The sequence below is a fragment of the Rhamphochromis sp. 'chilingali' genome (genome assembly GCF_963969265.1).
Source record: "Rhamphochromis sp. 'chilingali' genome assembly, chromosome: 1".
Taxonomy (NCBI): domain Eukaryota; kingdom Metazoa; phylum Chordata; class Actinopteri; order Cichliformes; family Cichlidae; genus Rhamphochromis; species Rhamphochromis sp. 'chilingali'.
In genome coordinates this window covers 25,306,256-25,326,782 of record NC_137929.1, presented here as the reverse complement: position 1 = coordinate 25,326,782, position 20,527 = coordinate 25,306,256, and the positions used below count along the sequence as shown (strand labels likewise).

Here is a 20,527-nt window from a genome sequence, read left to right as displayed (position 1 = left end):
AAGACGAGGCTACATCAGGTGAGGAAGCAGTAGCGTCTCTCCTCTGGAACAAGTGGAACCATTTTTTTCTTTTTTTTCATGCACTTTTCCACAAGCGCTTTTTTCTCCACGATGAGATTTCTCAGCTCGTCGATGGTTTCTGCAAGTGGTTTTTCTTCAAGTTTCTCACATCTTTGTTCCACCTCTTCCAATGCTGCTTGTTGTTCTTCAAGCTTGTCTTTGAGTTGTTTGGATGTTTCCTCCTGTATCAGCTTGTCCTTGTGCATGTCTGCATTTCTCTGTTGGACCTCTTTGTGCTTGTCTTTTAACTGCTTCTTTCTTTTCTTGATTTCTTGATTTTTGTCTTCATGTATTTTGTCTTCTTGTTGTTTTTGTGACTGCATTTGAGTGTGTTCACTCTTCAAGTTATTGAATTCCACCAAACGCCCCTTAACGAGCTCGGAGTTGTTTCTCGCTATCTGATCGATCCTTTTCTGCATCTGTGAGCACCGTTTCTCCAGTTTGTCCCTTTCTTCTTCCACTTTAGTTGCTTTGTCCTCCAGCTGATTACAAAACTCTTGCAGTTTTAGATTTTTAGACTCAAAGTCCTGGACGATGCGTTTTCCTTCTTTCAGTCTTTTTTGTTGTTGCTCTTTCTGTTGAAGAAGGTCTTTATTTTGGCGCAGTGTTTCATCCAGGCTTTCTTTCAGCATGCGGTATTTTTCCTGCATGCTCTTCAGTTTGTGCTGCATGTCTTGTTGCTTTTTGTCCTGCTCTTCCTTCTGTTGGAGGAATTTATTCTTTTCTTCCACAGCTTCATGGAGCTGTCTTTGGAGGAGCCGATTTTTTCGGTCCATGTGTTGGAGATCCCGTTGTATCTTATCAGTCATCGTTTTCTTGTCTTGGAGCTGGTTGGTCATTTCTTTTAGTTCTGCGCGCTTTTGCCTGTTTTCTTTATTGAGGTGCACAATCTGCTCTCGGGCCTGAGCAAACTTGATTCCCCAGCCCTCATTAATAATGTTTATGTCCGGCTGGCGCTGTTGTCTTTCTTCCAGCTCTTTATTTTGGGCTTCCATTCGTCTACACTTGTCCTCCAGTTGATGTTTTTCTTCTTCAATTTGTTGCATTTTTTTCTGGAGAAGGTAGTTTTCCTTCCTACTCTCCTCTAATGCCCTTTGGAAGGATGAGATGCCATTTGGGGAAATTGGCTGGCCACGCCAGGAAGGAGAGGCGGCGTAATCTTTTTGAATTGGTTGTTTTTTTCTTGGAAACATGTTGGAGTTTCTATACGATGACTTTGAAGAGCTTTCCAAATGTTTCTGTGGTGAACGTTTTGTATGCTGCAAACACAGATGCTGCTGAAACGAACTAAATCTTGCTGTTTCTCACCCCTATTTAAGGAAAAACATCAAAGGACTTATGACGTTCTATGACATCATCACTCCAATGAGATTGTCACAAGACGTTTTGGAATGGGGTGTTTTTTTTTAAACTGTTTTCAAACTTAACTTAAAATTTCAGTGTTTCCTAGTTGTGGACTATTGGTTAGTCCAGCCGATAAAGAAATTAATTGTCACAAACATCCCTAATATTACATAACAGACGACAGAAAACAAGACAGTTTTTTTTTCTAATAGAGGTATAATAAAAGTTTTTTTAATTATCCTACTTTTTATAAAAGAGAACATTTATTAAAGAGTATGTATTTAATTAAAAAACTCTGTTCATCTAAAGCAGGGGTCAACAACCTTTAAGACCCAAAGAGCCATAATTGGCCTATCTGGGGTTGAAAGGCTCGATAAATGCACGGTGTTTCGCCGGGTACACCGGCTTCCGCGAGTGTGATGCTTATTTTGAGCGATGAAAAAATAACAAAATATAATTTTATTTGTATAATGCAAAATCACAATAATCTTCCAATTTAGAACTACAAGTAAAAAAAAAAAATCGAGAAGAAAAACGAAAGAAAAATAGAGTATCGCTATTTACCGTCAACTAACAGAGTTCTGTCATGTTCTCGTGACAAAGTGCCAAACTGGCCTCAGTCGTGTTTTTCTTTCTTTCATCTTCTCTTCTTTTGTTGTTTTGTTTGAAGCATTTGTTTAATTGTTGTTTTTTATTGTGTGGAAAGAATTTTTCTGAAAATATAGATATAGAGAAATGATATTATATATAGTTCTATATAAAATGTGTACAAAGGAGAAAGTATATAAAAGGGTTTTCTCAGTGGGGGATCTATGCATGAATTATTTTTAAAGACGCGGGGAAAAGGACACTGTACCTGTCGATGCACGTTTCCCAAGACTAAACGAGTCATATCGCTCCATGTTTGCTACTTTTGGTTTTTGGTTTTCTCCCGCAGAGTAAGAGCATCGCAGGAGCTCCTGAAGTCAAACGACGCCTCCCAGCACTCATTTATTAAAACGGAGTCGATGCCAAAAGTCTTAAACGTTAGAATCAAAGCAACAGCTGTGAACTCAGTCATGGTGTCATGTGCAGCCTTCATCTTACTGTCACTACTTTTTCATTTTAGGGTACGTGAGGTAAAGCGTCCGTCGATGTAGCTTGACTGTACAAAATTATTTTTCTACGTTATTAACAAAACAGAGCAGAGACTGATGCTGCTCCTGTCTGACCCCCTTGTGTATGGCACGTGTGTGTGTGTGTGTGTGTGTGGGAGTGGCAGTCGCTGTGTGAGTGTGATATCACATCTGCATCACTCAAGCGTAGACGGGCCCGCGTCAGACAACAATAAACAAAAAGCAGAAAAAGGCCAACAGTAAAAACTCAGACTCCAGCATGAGCTCCTTCCTGCTGCTTAACCAATCACCTTCCTCCATATCATCACTGCTCCCTCCCTCCTCCTCTCTCCATCCTACACCACCTTTGTTATTTAACACCGACCCCCCCAATCTGATAATCAGACAAATTCCCAAACACCTGACTTCACCGTGTCGACACCGTTCCTGACTATTTCTGACCTCAGGTCAGCTCTGCTATTATCCTCACATTAAGGGTTCGTTCACCTGCCTGCAGATGATCTGTGAGCTCGTCGGTTGTAAATTAAACTCTAAGCACACTGAGGGTAACCGGGAGGCGTTCAGGGCCTGCAGTGCAGAGCTGCAACATGACAAAAAGGGATGGGGGCTCAGATCTCCTGAACAGGGTAGAAACAACACGGTGGGTTTGTGCTGTTTGTGATTCCTGCTCCGTCACTCTGGTGGAGACGACTGCAGCTCAGCAGCGCTCCCTGCTGATCCTCTGATGAAGATGTCAACAGTATGTAAACTGAGCTGATGTGCTGCTGTTTGAGCCCACGTGGTAGCGTACGTCCAGTATGGGAGAACTTAGTCACCGGTGCTGTCTTTGCTTGTGCTCTAGCTTTAGCCTGTTTGATTGTTTGTTTTCTATTTTATTACTGCCTAAAAGGGGAGGTGGGGGAAACACATGCCTGACTTCTCCTGTCAGAGGTTTTGTAAGCTCACTGGAAGGGAAACGTGCACAATGTAAATCATAAAACAACTGACTGGGGCTGTGCTGCAGGTGGATCAGTGCTGTGGACAGTAGCTGTGGAAAAGAGACTGGACAAAGACTCTCAGCCTTAAATACAGGACAGAGGATGATCCGATCATCTTTCAGCTAACAGTGTCGAGCAGAAGGACGGCCGGCTGATGCGTCCGTACGAACCCTTTTGTACTCACTCCTGTGTATAAGGAGGCGGCGAGGGGTTGTGTAGTTAACCTCAGCACCACACAGCTACAGCAGAGGAGAGAACACAAACGAGTCCTTTCATTCGGCTCTGTTCTTTCTCCTTGTCGGTTTTATAAGCTAACACTAGAGGGCGCCATTGTGGCACATTCAGCGCTCACTCTGAGGTCACTGGACAGAGAAGAAAATACCAAACTGGGAGACGGATGGAGACGAAACATCTGGAAGATCAGAACTGTACATTTTTAAGTGTAAGAAAAAAAAAACAGACAAAACATTTGTAAATATTAAGTTTCTTGTTTATTTATACATCCGGCCCTGTATGCTTCAGGAAAAACTGAACAGGATGGAGGTGGACCCCTGCCTGGTGGCTTGGATCTCCGACTACCTCACCGACAGACCACAGTACGCCAGGCTGAAGGACATCACGTCTGACACAGTGGTCAGCAGCACAGGAGCACCACAGGGAACTGTGCTGTCCCCTCTTCTCTTCACCCTGTACACCTCTGACTTCTCTACAACTCTGAATTATGCCATATTCAGAAGTTTGCAGATGACACAGCCATCATGGGGTGTATCTGGGATGATCAGGAAGAGGAGTACAGAAGTCTGGTGAGGAACTTTGTCGCATGGAGTCACACAAACCACCTGCAACTCAACACCTCAAAGACTAAGGAACTGGTTGTGGACTTCGGGAGGTCCAGAGAAGGTCCACTGCCGGTTCAGATAGAGGGGGAGGAGGTGGAGGTGGTCAATAAGTACAAGTACCTCGGGCTGTGGGTGGACAATAAACTGGACTGGTCATGCAACACAGAGCACCTGTATAAAAAAGCCCAAAGCCGACTGTACTTCCTCAGGAGGCTGAGGTCTTTTAACATCTGCAGGAAGCTCCTGAGGATGTTTTACCAGTCAGTGGTTGCTGGAGTACTTTTCTATGCTGTGGTGTGCTGGGGGAGCAGCACAGCAAAGAAGGACTCATCCAGGCTGGAGAAACTGATCAGGAAGGTGGGCTCTGTGGTCGGCATGAAGCTGGACACTCTGGTGACAGTGGCAGAGAAAAGGACATTAAAGAAACTGCTGGACATTATGAACAATGCTGGGCATCCTCTGCACACGGCCATAAACAACCAGAAGAGTCTGTTCAGTGACAGGTTGCTTCTCTCAAAGACAAGAACCAACAGACTTAAAAACTCCTTTGTCCCACACGCCATCAAACTGTTTAACTCCTCTCTGGAGGGGAGAGGGAGGGGAAACAGGAGGACAAAGGAGGACAAAGGAGGGGGGAACAACTAAGCTGTAGTGCCTCTTCACCTCACTGTACAATACCTTTGTGCAATACTTTTGTAAATAGTCAATGGTGCAATAGACCTCAATACTTGAAATGTGCAATTCACTTGTATTTTTATTTTTATTCCTATTTATTCTATTTATCCCCTTCGTATATTTTATTTATATTTGTCTCTGTATTTATGTGTGTGTGTGTGTGTGTACATATATATATATATATATATATATATATATATATATATATATATATATATATATATATATATATATATATATATATATATATATATATATATATATATATATATATATATATATCATTCTGTAACTGTAACTTCTGTCGGTGCTGTGCTTTTTTGGAAACCGAATTTCCCAGAGGAACCCACCCGAGGGATTAATAAAGTTCTATCTTATCTTATCTTATTTTATGTTTTGTTTGTTTGTTTTTTGGAGTGAATGAATGATATGCTTATTTTGTGATGACAAAAGACAACAGGTGCAGTTTGTAATGAGAAGAAAAAAATGGCCGTTAACTAGAGGTTTCAAATGAGTTCATCCTTACCACCGATCAGTTTTGTCTTTGTTTTTTCAACAATTATTTTATTTTTGTCATAACGTTGATCGTTATCATGTGACCATCCTGTAGCAGGAAGGTCGCTGTAGCAGAAGTCATCTCCACTGAAGCCCCCTCACAGCAGAGGGCCAGTCATGCTGTTTATTAGGATTTGCTAGTTTTCAGTGAGAAAAAACATTTTCATCAAGTTTTAAATCCTTTCGTTGCTCTTTTCTCTGCGATTGTCATAAAATCGTCGTCCTCTTTTCAAGCCTTAGCTCGCTTTTATTTTGAAATATGAGTCTTGTGATCAGAGATGAATCTGTGCTGCATGATGTGCGTAACATCAGAGCGATAAAAGCCAGCTTTGCCTTTCAGTGATTCGCAGTAAGGACATAAATGACCTAAACTGAGACAGAAAAAAGTGCAGTCAGTTAAATGTTAGCTCACCTAACATGTAGCAGTGTTTACATGTAGCCATGTTTGACAGACTCCAGGGCTTTGATACCATAAGATGCCTCATATCCTCACAGACTCATGAGATCACACAGGTGGTCTGACCTGCTCGTGTCACACTGTGCTGTCTGTCTGTCTGTCCGTTGTTTTTCTCCTGCAGTGATGTTATGTAGCAGAAAAACAGTTGGATGCTGGAAAAGTGCAGAGCGATGGGTGACGTGTGGAGAACATCACAGTCTGTGTGTGTTCAACAGCTGTTAGAGCCACACTTTGTCCTTTCTGTGGTATAACTGCTGGATTTATTTTATTCCAACACTTAGAAACTGTCAGCAAAGCAAAACTTCATGATTGGATGATCCTGTGTCACGTCCACAGTGTCAAACGTGCACAGAGACAGTGACACCCACAGAGAAACCCTCAGCTTGGTGTCCATTGCAAATCTGCACCTGTTGTCTTCTTTCTACTTTCTTTGTTGAACTCAGAAACTCGAGACTTGAGATGAAGAAAATGTTAAATAATGGAATAAAAAAAAGATGATTATTAAAAAAAGTAAAGTAAAATTATATAAATAAATGAGGTGATGATATTTCTGTTTACTTTAGAAGTTATTATACACTGTATGCTGTGATTCTGATCTGGGAAACATTAAAGACATTCATAGCCAGACTGCTGACTTTGTGTTTTTATTCAGTCGCCTAACAGAAGTGCAGTAAGAAACGATTTAGCCCATCCTGATTTCTTAGCTATTTGCATATTTGCCACACTTACGTGTTTCAGATCGTGAAGCAAATTTTTATGATAGATAAAGACTGTAGGTTATAAGAGTAATAAGGCATCCAACACCACAGACAAAAGTGTGCCATATGCAGTTTATTTCCCCAAATCATTAAAACACTACTGTTACCATAATTTGCCCAAACCATGGATCATCCCATGTGTTTAATTAAAACTACTGTAACCAGTAACTTATCTTAAGTAATGTCACTCGCTTGTTTTCACACTTTGAGCTCAACACCTTAAAATGAATAATGATATGATAATGAGCCCCACACTAAGATGTTCTGTAATCACTGCACAACCGTCTTCATTTCACTCTTGTCTGCCTGAGTGATGCCAGAACCCTTAGAGAGGGAAAAAAAACATTAGCCAGCGGTTTGTCCTGGCAGGTCAGGCCTGGATCAACAGATTCCAGAGGTGTTGCTCTAAATCATGTGGTCAACCCTCCTTGTCTGTGAAAGGAGTGATACTGATTTTAACACAGTATGTGTTTCACATTGAATACACATTTTCCTCCTGTAGCATTTAACATTTGCCAACAATACAGTGTGTTACTGTAACCAACAAGCAGCCAGGAAAACACAGTTTTCTCCACACAAAATCAGTAACACAGAAAAGTGCTATCTAAAGGGTTAGGTCTGCAAGGCCCGCCCACACTCATGTGGACCTCCAGTCTCCCCCTCCTCTGGTCTCTGTCATCCTCCTGCTCCTGCAAAAACAAGCAAACAAAAACACACACATCCACCCTTTTTTCACTGTTTAGGGTTTATTAGGCATTAGCATTGATTAATCCTAAAATAGTTACCGTCATCTCAATTTCAAGTCAGTCACACTTAGTCCACATCATCTGTCCAGCCACAGTCCAATCACATGCATTTATCCAGTCACATGCAATCGTACCAATCATTGCTGATAGTGGAAAACCGCGCATGAATTTAAATATCCACTGACAGCAATATTACATCATTCCAAAAATAAAAACAATTCTTGTTGCTTTTGAAATGGATTGAATCGCTACAATCCTTTTAAAAACAGGACTTACCATTTAATATGGTCAGCGTCCTAGGTAGGTGAATTTCCTCAGAAGCCCGTTGTAATCTAGAGAAGCTCACCTTATATTTGCTCTCAATTAAAGTATTTTATAGCGCTTTTATTTCCAATCTTGCAGGCCTGCTTTTAAATCATCAACACACAAAATCTGCATCAATTTCAATAGAATCAATAATTTTATTTTTCTTCTATAATCCCAAACTTCAGGTACTGGAATGAAATAACTCAAATCTATGTAAACTATTTACATACCATTTTAAAGGTGAAAGCTGTCAGCGTGATTTGTTGTGACAATATTTTTTTGTGTTGCAACTCACTTTTCTCCTGTGTTTAAGATGAGCAGGGTTAAGAGTTCTGTCTACTTGTGGGGTCTCTGGTTTCTACCTTCGCTGTCAAACCTGCATATAATCAAACTCATCACTGACTGGACCTGAGGACCATCAGAAACCTCTAATATCTCTAAAATTTAGAGTCATTCTCCTCACATACAAGGTCTTGAATAAACAGGTCTCATCTTATATTAAAGACCTCATAACACATTACCACCATAAAAAAACCCACCTGTGCATTGAATCATTAGTTGCTATTATTGAACTCTGGCTCTTTCCCATAGGGTCTTTTATCCTCTGCTCTTTTCTTTTTCTCCTCACCCCTAACATCTTGCAGGAGATTGCTGCCTGTCCCTGAGCAAGACTCTGCTGGAGGGTTCTTCCTGTTAAAAGGGAAAACACTGCCACTGAGTTTTTTTCTTTAATATTTTAGGGTCAATATAAATTACACATTATGGAGAAATACAAAACTAGATAAAAGATCTCTTCATCTGGTTTAAAGAATAACGAAGTAATGTAATCTATTTATCTGTATCTAACAAAGCTCTTATTTTCTCCAGATCTTTCACTGGCCTGCTAAAGATGCAACTAGAGCCATTTCTTAGCTTTAACCAATGACTTTATAGTAAATAGTGTGGCTCAACATGTTACAGTACTGAAAATTCTACAACAGCCTGTGCCTCTTGCTCCGTGCAGACAGATGCAATGAAGTAAAGAATCATCTCACCCTGAGCAGGGACTTCTCATTATCAGCGCTGCGGTGCGTTCATGGTACATTGGTAAACTCAACACTCAACACACAGTAACATTTAAAATAAAATAAAAATAAAATACCATTGCCAATAAAATAACCCTGGGTTACACTCAGGAAAGCAAGCCTGAGCTCTGCGTGATCCGCTAATGATGCTACTACTGAGAGTAAAGTCTGGCTACACAAATACGTGAAATGTATAAAAGCCATTAATACAGGAAACCAGTAAAGGTACACAGCAAAATCTCCAGTGTTAAATTAACACTAGAGAGTGTCTATATGGGTCCACACCTCTGAGTGTTAAATACAACACTGTTGAGTGTTAAATTAACACTTTTGACAGTGTTATATGTTTAAAAGTAACCCAGTCAGTTTTGAAGATTAACAATGGCTAACACTGAGCAGTGCTGATTTTCTAACACTGGAATATTTCTAACATTTTGAGTTATTTTCCAGTGGACCCATATAGACACTCTCTAGTGTTAATTTAACACTGGAGATTTTGCTGTGTATAAATATAGATGGAACATGATGCTTATGAATGTACATCATGGACAAATAACGCCAGTATTATGGCTTTCATAATAAAGATGTCTGTGCTATTGACACGCAGATGTGGTTAGCCCAATTCAATGCAAAAATATGAATGCTGCAAATTACCATAAAAAATAAATGAATAAATAAATGATGAAAACATTCACAACAACAAGAATAATAATAATAATATCATTTATATGATAAACATCAGCATAAACTTTCTGGTGAGGGCATACTTGCATTTCACAAGAATGTGAGCAGGTTATTAATCTGTCATCTTATTGCTGAAGAATAGAAACAATAACAGTAGTAGGTAAATGTCTTTATTGTGTGGCAGTTTGCAGTTTACATAAACATTGTTTCCACTTCTATATTTAAGTAATGGCAGAAAAATAAGTAACTTCTGGAAATGTATTCTTAAAAGTTGTCATCAGCACATATGAGTCTGCGCACAATGGTAGCTGATAGTGAAATGTTGTTTTTTTTTTTTTTTATATCAGACAGTAAAGAAGAATGACAGCTCTAAAAAAAGTTAAACTGAAGTTAAGAGAAGCTGTACTATATGAAATAGAAACTAACCACAGATATAAAAGATGCATTATTAGAGAAAAATTAAATGACTGACATGAAATTTACAATTCAGCTTGCTTTTCCTCGAGCACTTCAATAATTCTTTTCAGTTGTCCCAGTTTCATTTCACTTTCCTCTATTTTCTCACCCAACTCCTCATTCTCCCTGTCAATGTTAGCCTTACTTTCCTTGACGGAATTCTTAATGTTCTCCATAAATGTATCAACTCGAGGAAAACCATCAGGTAAAACTTTTGCAGATTTCTTCACCAGTGCGATCAACTGGTCCATAAGGCTCAAGCATTCACTCAACAGTTCAGAACCGAAGTTCACTCCTTCCTCACGCTCAGCCTGATGGGATAAAATGTAACAGTTTCATATTACATGAATGCAGTTTACTATGTTGTAACGTTATATTTGGTCATATATGTCCGCAGTTCTCTGAACATGTACTGACCTTCAGTCTGTCCGTCTCTTGTTTTATGTTCTGATAGTTTTCTTTGAGTTGTTTCTGAAAATCCAGCATATACAGTTATTAAAAGAATTTAAATTACAACAGCAACTTTGTTTGTGGTGACTCGCAAAATTACTGAAGCTTAAGAAAAAACAATTTACCAGCTGGTCCTTGTCTATCAGTGCACTTGAAAGGCAAACCAGAGACAGCAGGGTGAAGATGAGGAACAAGCCTTTGGTGGTGCTGCAAACAGTCACTGATGCCATTGCTGTTCTTAGTAACTCTGTCTCTAAGTCAAAGTTGTACAGCGTTAAAATTTGAATTGAAGGTTTACAAACTGCAGCTGACTGTCTTCATTATCCAGTGGAGTTATCATTCAAAAAAGTGCAACTTTAAGGATTCACAAAGAATCACAACTGAAAAACTCAAATTACAAATCAATCTGAAACATTTTAATTTCTATATTAAAAAATGTGAAGTCTGTATAAACCATGTTACAGTGATTTACTTTCCTGTGATGTGAAAAGAAGCTGATGAATGAAGGAATGAAAATACGGCACATCACAAAGTTCTTTTATACATGCTTGTGGTTACACCTCCCATTTTGCGCAACTGTTTCTGTGTGTGTCACTGTCAGTGTAAAAAGTGGGATAATGGGTATTACACATCCTGTGTGTGGCATTCTTTCATTTCATGAGAAACTTTACTTATTGCTTGTTTTGTTTTTTTTCAGGAAAATGAAACTACATTTACAGGAAAACAAGATTCACAAAGGTGAGGATTTATGGCCTTGGCAACTCTCATTGTGTGAGTGCTTGTTTCTTTTGCTCTCCTCCACTCGTTGCCATCTGGTGTGAGTGTGGCTGTGAATGACAGGTGTAGCAGCCCTTGGCATCAAGAACAATAGAAGAGTCTCTAACGGGTGCAGCCATTTATTTCCTCACCAAACACGGCTCATTCTCTGGACATCGTTGAGCACCGTGAAAACTATAAAATAAGAAAAAATTGATACCTGTACAGTCCCCTTGAACCTTAGCAATAAGCAATATCAACAAATGCGCTTAAACTAAATCAGGTAAATTTAAAGAAAAAAATTAAGTAATTCTGAGATTTACAGTCACTGCTTAAATAAAGCAAAAAAAAAAAAGGCTGCTTAATCGGCATCAAGGTGTTTCACAGTTAAGTAAACGTATAACATCAGATCACATTGCATCACATACCTCAGTCCACTTGCCAAGGGTGCAAACTCCCGTGAACATGTAAACATTCGTCCTGTTTCTCATGGGGCGCTGCTAGCTTGAGCGACACACGTCTAAGTTATAAAGGGTTCAGAAAGTGTGCTTCTTAAACTAAAAAGGAAAAAATATTCCCATGTACCTAGGGAACCTGTTCTGCCGTCATCCATTGGGGGCACACTGCACAGTTTGCCTGCCACCCGGGGGTAAGCAGAGCTATTTCTCTACTTAGATGCTATTTTTGGTGGGACAATCTGGAGAAAGATGTGAGGAACTATCTCACGGCCTGTTCCATCTGCGCCCGGAGAAAGAGCAGCACATCTCGAGCTGCCACGTTGCTGAAACCGTCTACCCACATTCAAGTAAGACTGTCATCCTCTTGGTTATAGACAGATCCCCGAAGGCTGCCCGCTTCATTGCTCTCAATAAACTTCCCACTGCTTCTGAAACTGCTAAAATCTTAGTAAACCATGTTTTCAGACTCCGCAGAATCCGTACAGAAATAGTTTCTGACAGGGGGCCTCAATTTGTCCCCCAAGCCTGGAAGGTTTTTTCCTGTTCTTCCTTAGGAGCCAAAGTCTGCCTGAGCTGTGGATTCAACTTCCAAACCAATGGGCACACAGAGAGGCTTAGACAAGAGCTTGAGGCCGCCCTGCAGCCCCAACCTATAACCCTTCCACTTGGCCTACTCAGTTGCCCTGGATTGGTTGCTGACAACTTTTTAACCTCTTTGACTACAGGTCAGTCTCCGTTAAAAGCTTCTGTGGATTATGAACCATCTTTGTTCTCTTCTACAGAGTTAGATCTCACAGTGCGTTCTGTACAACTCCAATGTCAGCAGGTTTGTACATCCTCGCACCGCTTATGATAGAATATAAATTGCACTAAATGTGGACGTACATGGTGACGAAGGCCAACTGACATTAAATTTGCCAGTGCACCCACATGCAGGCATTGCTGCACAACTAGAGCATATTTAAGAATTATATCTTTTTAAAGTAATCACATTTTATATTAAATATAACAGAACACTGACCTTTGGTATTGAATCTAAAGAAGACATTTCTCCTGAAAATTAAGGTAGGACAGAAATCACTGGTGATATGATTTAAACAAATAAAAATGAAATCACATTTGTTAGAGCGAGCTACTATAAGTTCACAAAAACAAAAGCGAGGAAAACAGGGCTATTTACACACACACACACACACACACACACACACACACACACACACACACACACACACACACACACACACACACACACACACACACACACACACACACACAGATAGGAAGAGGGGAAATGGATATAAATGCAGACAATCACAAGGGGAAGACAAAAGTCAACCGAAGACACAAAAGATGACCATCAAAATAAAGACAGGGGAAAATCCAATGTATAACTACTAACCATGAACACAAGAAACTCACACTGAACAGGAAAACATGACTTTGGCTAGTGTTAAAATTAAAACCTTGACAAACCCACTGTGCATATAAAAGAAAATAACAAAAGACAGATTTAAGGAATGTGAAGCATTTTATTAAGAATTCAAGGTAAATAACGGCATTGCATGCGCTAAACTTTGTGGAAATGAAGTTCGCGTTTTCCTGTAAAACAAAAGTGAATATTACCACTTCTAGAGAACATAGGCACACAGACACACCCACAGACAAGCCAAGTCACGCACAGGTAAGCTGTGTCATGGGGAAGGGGGAGGGGACACTAGAAGCATATAAAGCATTTTGTGGTGTGAGCCCTTTGTATTATCATTCATCAGTTCCCCTGTAGCAGGTGGAAAAACCCCAGCAACACTGTACTATAAGAGGATATTGCAGGTAGATTTTTATACAACATTTCCACTCAAATTAAAACATTTCACTTTAAAGATTTAAGAAGGAAATTTATAAATGTACTTTATGCTTTGTTTGTTTTTTTCCCAGAACAGTGATGGCAGCTGTGAACTTATCCAGAAGCAAAGGAGTGAGTGGTGTCACAACCATCAGGGGTTTATTCATCATTTTCACCCTGTTGGTTCTGGTCAACCTTTCAAGTTCACTGATAAAGAAGGACCAACTGGTAAAATGATTGTGATATATTTATATCTATATTTTTTGATCTGCCAGTTGTAGTTTTATTTTGTTACACTGTTTGCCTTCACATGTTTCACATGGCTGCTTGTGGACATTCTCTATCCGGATTTGCAGGAAGAACTGAAAGAAAACATTCAGAAGTTACAACAAGCAGCAGTGACAAGGAAGGTGAGTCTGTCTCTGTCCATGTTGTGCTCATGAATGAGTAATGTGGAATGTCTATAACTGCTAATATAAATATTTATAAATCTATTAAACAACCAAAGCCCCCCCCCCCCCCCCCCCCCCCCCAAAAGAATATAAAAGTAGTTTTTACACATTTGTCTCGTTTCATTTTCTCCTCCAGGATAATCTCAAGTTAGACAGATTCTATATTCCACTATTCTATGATGATTTTATGCACTTAATGGACATTTTGTCTGAAACTCTAAATACAACAATGGGAGATTTTCCACCAGTGTTGGGTTTAATGAATGACGTGTACATAGACAAATACCTTGAGACGACAGCTGGAGAAATCCAGGACTATGAAGAGAAACTAAATGTTGTGATGGAGCGGCTAACACGCCTAGAGAAACATAAAGATGAATTGTAACACATTAGTCTACATCCGTCTCTTATATTGTGTGTATTCTGTTTGTAAATCTTCTCCTTTATACCGTGCAGTTTCAGTTTCAGTTTTTGCCTTGAGAGTGGCCTTGATATTTTAAATTGCTGAATAAAGCTAACTGTAAACTTGTGTTTGACCTGAAAAAATAACTTGTCAAGTTTTTTTTTTTATCATTATCTTCATTATAAAAAAATTGTAATGCAAGTACAAACCAATGATGATGGGGATTTTGTGTGTGAAGTAGTTGATAGTTATTATTGATTTATATAAAATACTTTAATGTGAATAAAAATTGTTAATAAAACTGTTATCCTTTGCTTTTAGTTTTGCCTTTTTTCCCAGAAGGAAGTACGGCATCTGTGGCTGATTGGTGTCCATTGTTTACTGACTCACCAAATTTAAATTCTATAACCCACAAAGGAGAGAATATCAATCAGCTGTTTAGCTGCTTTTGACTAACTCGTTAATATACTCTATGTTTTATATATCCTTTCCTTCATTGCCATTCTGAAATAAAAGGGCCAGTCTATGTTTTCTAGTTATACCTCAATGAGGTGATGAGGATAATGAACTATCTGGTCAAGTTCCCTTTAATGCTACCGGACTAAAAGCACAGGAATATTGTAGACTAAATCTATGATTTTTATGAAAACATCAACCACCAAAGATGTACATTTCTTTGTCAAGTACAATTAGTAAAATGAACTATTTTAAAGGATATCTGAAGAATCATTGTCTGTGAATAAAGACATTAAAGTTGTAATAAATACCTATTTTTACAAACTGTGAAATTCACAAGAAAAGACGACAGCTGTGGCTGACTGCTGAAATTGGCAGTGTGCAAACCTACAACACATGCAATCATTATCAAATGATAACATGTGAGAAACACAGAAACAAATAGATGCAAAAACTTCTACTTCTTATACTTTTGTTTTCAGTGTTTGCATCACATTATGAACACTAGTATCTCCATAGATAGTTACCAGGTTATAAATATATTACTTCATGCTAATGTTGCAATATATGTAGTGTCTATTTTAGTGTTAAGATATACTATTGATCATATGATAAAGATTATTTGAATATTAAATGAATAACTGAAAACTGGAATTATTGGAAAAGTGGAATATGAACTGGTCTCATTTTTAACAAAAGTGATGCTGGCTCTAACACTGGATTACATTTGCTTTCTGTTCATTTGTATAGTCTTTTACAATGTGTAAAAAAACATTTCTTTGTCTTTATAAGCAGTCCATGTGTTAAGCAAACCCAGTCTCAGGGCAGTTTGTAAAATAATCCCAGGAAAACCATCTAGATTTTCCTGTTCATGTACACAAACGGTACAGTGAGTAACATGCCTAAACTCCTCCCTTTTCTGCCACATGCTTCTGTCGTGGCTGCTGTTAATATATGGAATATTCTTCAATTGTTTAACAGTCTGATGGGACTTAATTTCCATAAAGTGGATCATATTACATCTGTGAAATGAAAGAGAAAGCACAGCTCACTTAAAGTATTTGTAGTGTTTGAATCCCTTGTGTTTTCAGTCTACACCTGTACCGTGCAGCCGCTCTTTCTCCTTTCAGCAGGCAGGTAAGATCAGCAAAACTGCATCATAAGATGGTTTATAGTTAATACTTTTTATACAATATATTAATAACATAAAACAGGAAACATAGATTTAATTCTTCATTCATCATTTCATTTATTTACTGTCATTTTCTCTCCAGAAGTTTTTATTTCACCAGTGATGGCAGCAGCAGGCGTCTCCAAAAGCAGAGGACTGACTGGTGTCAGAAACACCAAAGCTGTAATCATCTTCTTGCTGCTGTCCCTGGTTTATGAGGCAAATTCACAGACAACTGAGGAATATTTGAATGTAAAATTAAAGTCACTATAAGTTACTATACCTTTTTTCCTTCACTTACATTTGTTAATATGTAGTTCTTAGGCAACTGATGCATCCTGTTTTTTCAAATTTCAGAAAATCAAGGCCACCTTAGGAGAAGCTGATGAAAAACTACAGTTTCTTCAGTCCATCCAGGAACTAATAAAGACATCATCATTTTCAGAGGATTTTCCACCACTGATGGATTTCACAAATAACTTGATTCACTTCATTGAGAAATCCAAGATGCTGTTAGAAAGAAAGGAAAAAGAATTTGAAAGAAATGAAGGACCACCTAAAACTCAATGGAAGCAGAACTTTTAGCTATGCTTTAGACTTTGGTATCATTGTTTTTCATTGTTGTTACTATTTTGATTAAAGAGCTGGATGGGACATGTATTTGTTTTGCTTTTACCTTTCCTGAACTGTGATTTGTTTTCTTTGCTGAAACTCTGCAACATTATGTTTTGTCCACTTACGTTGTTTTTTAAACACAGAGGTGCTGTCAGCAATACTGGCATGACATGTTGACAGTAAAAGACAAATATCATTCCCATGTTTTGCAAATAGATTTTGCATTTTTGTCTTTGTATTGGATTCTAGTGATGTCTTTGCCCCAGACATGGAGGCCACTGTATAGGCATGCATCTGCCTCTACTCTTGCACCATTGAAAATTGTTGTGTTGATCATTCAAGTTTATAGAACTCACTTCATATCTTTTGTTAGTTTTTATGGATCTTCAGCATGGTAATGGGGGCTAGCTATATATATATATATATATATATATATATATATATATATATATATATATATATATATATATATATATATATATATATATATATATTACATATTATGCTATGACTGGGAAATTGTTCTTATGTGTATTAGTTATACAAGTGTCTGTATTGGTAATGTACCATCCATGAACCAATAAATTCCTGCATACAAAGATGTTTTTGTTTCAAGTGGTGATGTAATTTGATAAAGGTCTTCAGTGTGCATCAAATCACAATATTAACCTGTCTGGACCAGATATCATCATCATATTTGTTCATCAGTTTTATTTTGCAAGCTGGAGATGCCGCTCCAGCAAGCCAGAGAATCCCCCCCCCCCCCCTTTGTGGCAAGCAGCAGGTGCACCTCGCAAATGGAGGGCGCCTTTACTCCCCGCAAATGGGCAATAGAAAACCGATCACTGCCCATGCAATCCCCAAAATGAGCTGGCATGATGTCAGGGCAGCATGGGTGGCAGCAACTTTTTTTTGCCGATGCCATGATGCCGCCCCCACCACGATGCCGCAATGGGCAACCGCCCATGTTGTGATGTCAACCTAAAAGCTCACTAGAGCATGGAGTAGAAAAAATTGTTCAGAATATGCAGAGACAAGAGCTCTCCTCCTCCACATTTACAGTATCACCAGCGGCGTGCAGCAGGCATCCTGCTGAACTGATCTGAGCCAGAGATCAAGGCAGAGAAGGTAGGGGATGGAAAGATTGAGGCAGAGAAAGAGAGAAGAGAACAGAGAAGAAAAAAAGAAAAAAAAAGAAAAAAGAAAAAGAATTTTTTTTTATTATAATATGCTATTTCACAACAATAACTGATGGGTTTCTATTCTTATAAACAGGACTAGACAAACACTACTTTGTTGAAAACAAAAGTGAAAGGGCTGCTCACATTCACGAGATGCAAATGAGTTAAGAGACACTGTATATAAAGCATCTGTGGCATGTCATCTCATTTTAGTTTCATTCTCCACCTGTACGGTACAGCAGCTCTTCTTACATTCGCACAGCAGGTAAGAGGAGTAATCATGCACAATAATATGATTTATATTGATTTATATTTACAGAATAAGTTTATGAATATATATATATATATATATATATATATATATATATATATATATATATATATATATATATATATATATATATATATATATATATATATATATATTCATAAACTTATTAACTCTAAAGCTTGTTCCACTTCTAAGAGCAATGGCAGCAGCAGCCTTTTCCAGAACCAGGGGGCCAGCTATAGCCAACAAAGGCTTATTACTCATCTTCTCTCTGCTGTGCCTTGTTTCAGTCGCAAGTTCCCTCTATACCCAAGACCAGGTGATGAATTGACTTTTGCTGAATTCCCTTCTATGACTCAACAATTACACACTTATGTGTATATGTACAGTCTAAGTCATCACAATTAGCTGCTGAATTTTTTTCTTTATTTGCAATGGGTCACACAGATGATGCTTGAGCAGATGAAGAGAGTCATAAAAGAAGCAGACAGATGGAAGGTGGGTCAGTCAGTCTCCAAGTTTTAAAATCTGCTGTGTGTAGGCAGAAAAGAAGGGTTAAAAAATACCTTAATAAATCCATTTTACTTTACACTATCTACAGTGATATATGGCAAGTCTTGCAAGTATAGCAAATGCATTACATACAGTGTAGAATAATATGGTAAATTTAAATGTTCTTATTGTTTTCTGTTAGGCAGAAGACAAATATAGAAAGGAAACAATCACAAAACTATTTGATCTTTCAAGTTCACTGACCCACAAGGACCAACTGGTAAATTAATATTTAATAATTGCTGTGGTTTTCATTGTGTTCTTCAGCAGCTGTCACACTCACCGTGCTCTCCTTTTTTCTGGAAAATATTCAGGAACTATTCCAGGAAACCCTACGCAGCGCTGTAAAACAAGAGGAAACGCTGAAGGTGGGTCTGTCAGTTACTCACATGTTGACTGAGAAAGTCTTTAATTCATAAAACTAATAACTCGAAGCCTACAGTAACATCAGCATACCTTCAGGCATCTGATACACTGCAAATGGACAACAAATGGAATGAAATGTTATATCATTTGTGCTAAAATGTTTATTTTTCTCATTCAGGCAGGATACAAGTACAAAATGGCAGCAACAGTATTGGATGAACTGTTTGAGAAATACATCCGTCAGTGGGAACTGGATATGTTATCAGCTGATTATCCACCAGTGAAGGAAGTAATTAAGGTTGGTTTGCACTTTATGAAGAACTTCCGAACTTACATGGACAAGAAGATGACTTTGCTACAAGAATAGAGAACAGGAAAGAAACTGGGTGTGATGGGGAGCTTCATAAAACTGTAGAAGAAACAACAAATTGAACTGCTTACATTTCTGTCTCTATGTCTGTTCTAGTTTGCGCATATTTAGTTTTTATGAAAACCATTTTTTGTTGTTTCTAAATCATAAAAAAAATACATACATTTCCTTCAAGTTATACATATGTGACTTCTTTATATTAATTTGGCACAAAGTTGTAGTAAACTGGGGAGTTCTTTTGTTTTACTGATCTTGGCCAGTGATTCTTTTATTTAGACATTATACGTTTCTATGCATTCTAAATAAATGTGCTATGTAAAGAATTTTTCTTGTGCTTCCTTTGTCAAACCCTAAAGTAAAAACGAAAAAAATCAGAGATGATATATGTAGAAACTGTATCATAATCCCCTATTTACTGACAACAAAGATGATGACAGGGTTTTTTGCTTCCTATGGTTTGATCATAAGTCCTTCAGGTCAAGCATAAATGATGGAATCATTAATCCATTTTTAGATATTTGTTTATATGTCCAAAGTATTTAGATAATCAAATATTTCTTCATTTTATTTTTATCTATTTATTTACTCACTTTCCTGCTATTTTACCTCTGTCCAGCCCAACAGTGGATAATGGGTGTTATTAGTGGAAATCAGCTAATAGATATCGGCCTGTAGTGGCCTTCTACAGCTGCTAGTTTCTTCTGAAGGTTGTTATGACTCATTCAGATTGAGGATCACTAACAAGAGCATGGAAAGACTCCAGAATCTACTCTCACTGGTTTCCCCAGCAGAATTTGCTTTCCCTGCGGCAGGTGCATGCACTGGGAAGGGAGAGCAGATCCAGTTGACTCCATTACAATCGACAAGAGTCTGGTCACCAGTCTGTTGCAGGGCTAACACATGTACACAGACAACTGTTCGCACTCTCTCCCTGCAACAAAACATTACCTGTCCTTTTATTAACTGCAAATATTAGCTTCTTCATGACTAATTCATTTGCTAGTTAATTAAGTTACGAGTAAAATGATTATTCGCAGATTCACAGTAAATATCCTGATTAGCTTCAATGTATCTATAATAAATATGTAATTTAAGTTTGTTGTTGTTTAACACAGATTTCAGAGGAGCATTGTTGCTTCATCCTTAATAG

The 20,527-nt window shown here is 38.3% G+C and overlaps 1 protein-coding gene and 1 long non-coding RNA gene across 2 annotated transcripts; both read left to right on the top strand.

Annotated features, from left to right (window-relative positions):
- Nucleotides 1-2,646: 2,646 nt before the first annotated feature.
- Nucleotides 2,647-5,146, top strand: LOC308399483 (uncharacterized protein). Its single transcript, XM_080886779.1, has 2 exons — nucleotides 2,647-3,938; nucleotides 4,019-5,146. The coding sequence occupies exon 2, from the start codon at nucleotides 4,255-4,257 to the stop codon at nucleotides 4,978-4,980; it is 726 nt and encodes a 241-aa protein (XP_080742905.1). The 5' UTR covers nucleotides 2,647-3,938; nucleotides 4,019-4,254; the 3' UTR covers nucleotides 4,981-5,146.
- An 8,310-nt stretch (nucleotides 5,147-13,456) lies between these two features.
- LOC308395130 lies at nucleotides 13,457-14,257 on the top strand. The gene is made up of 4 exons (XR_013971340.1): nucleotides 13,457-13,527; nucleotides 13,633-13,768; nucleotides 13,897-13,950; nucleotides 14,129-14,257. It is a non-coding gene; the product is annotated as an uncharacterized lncRNA (long non-coding RNA).
- Nucleotides 14,258-20,527: the final 6,270 nt, after the last annotated feature.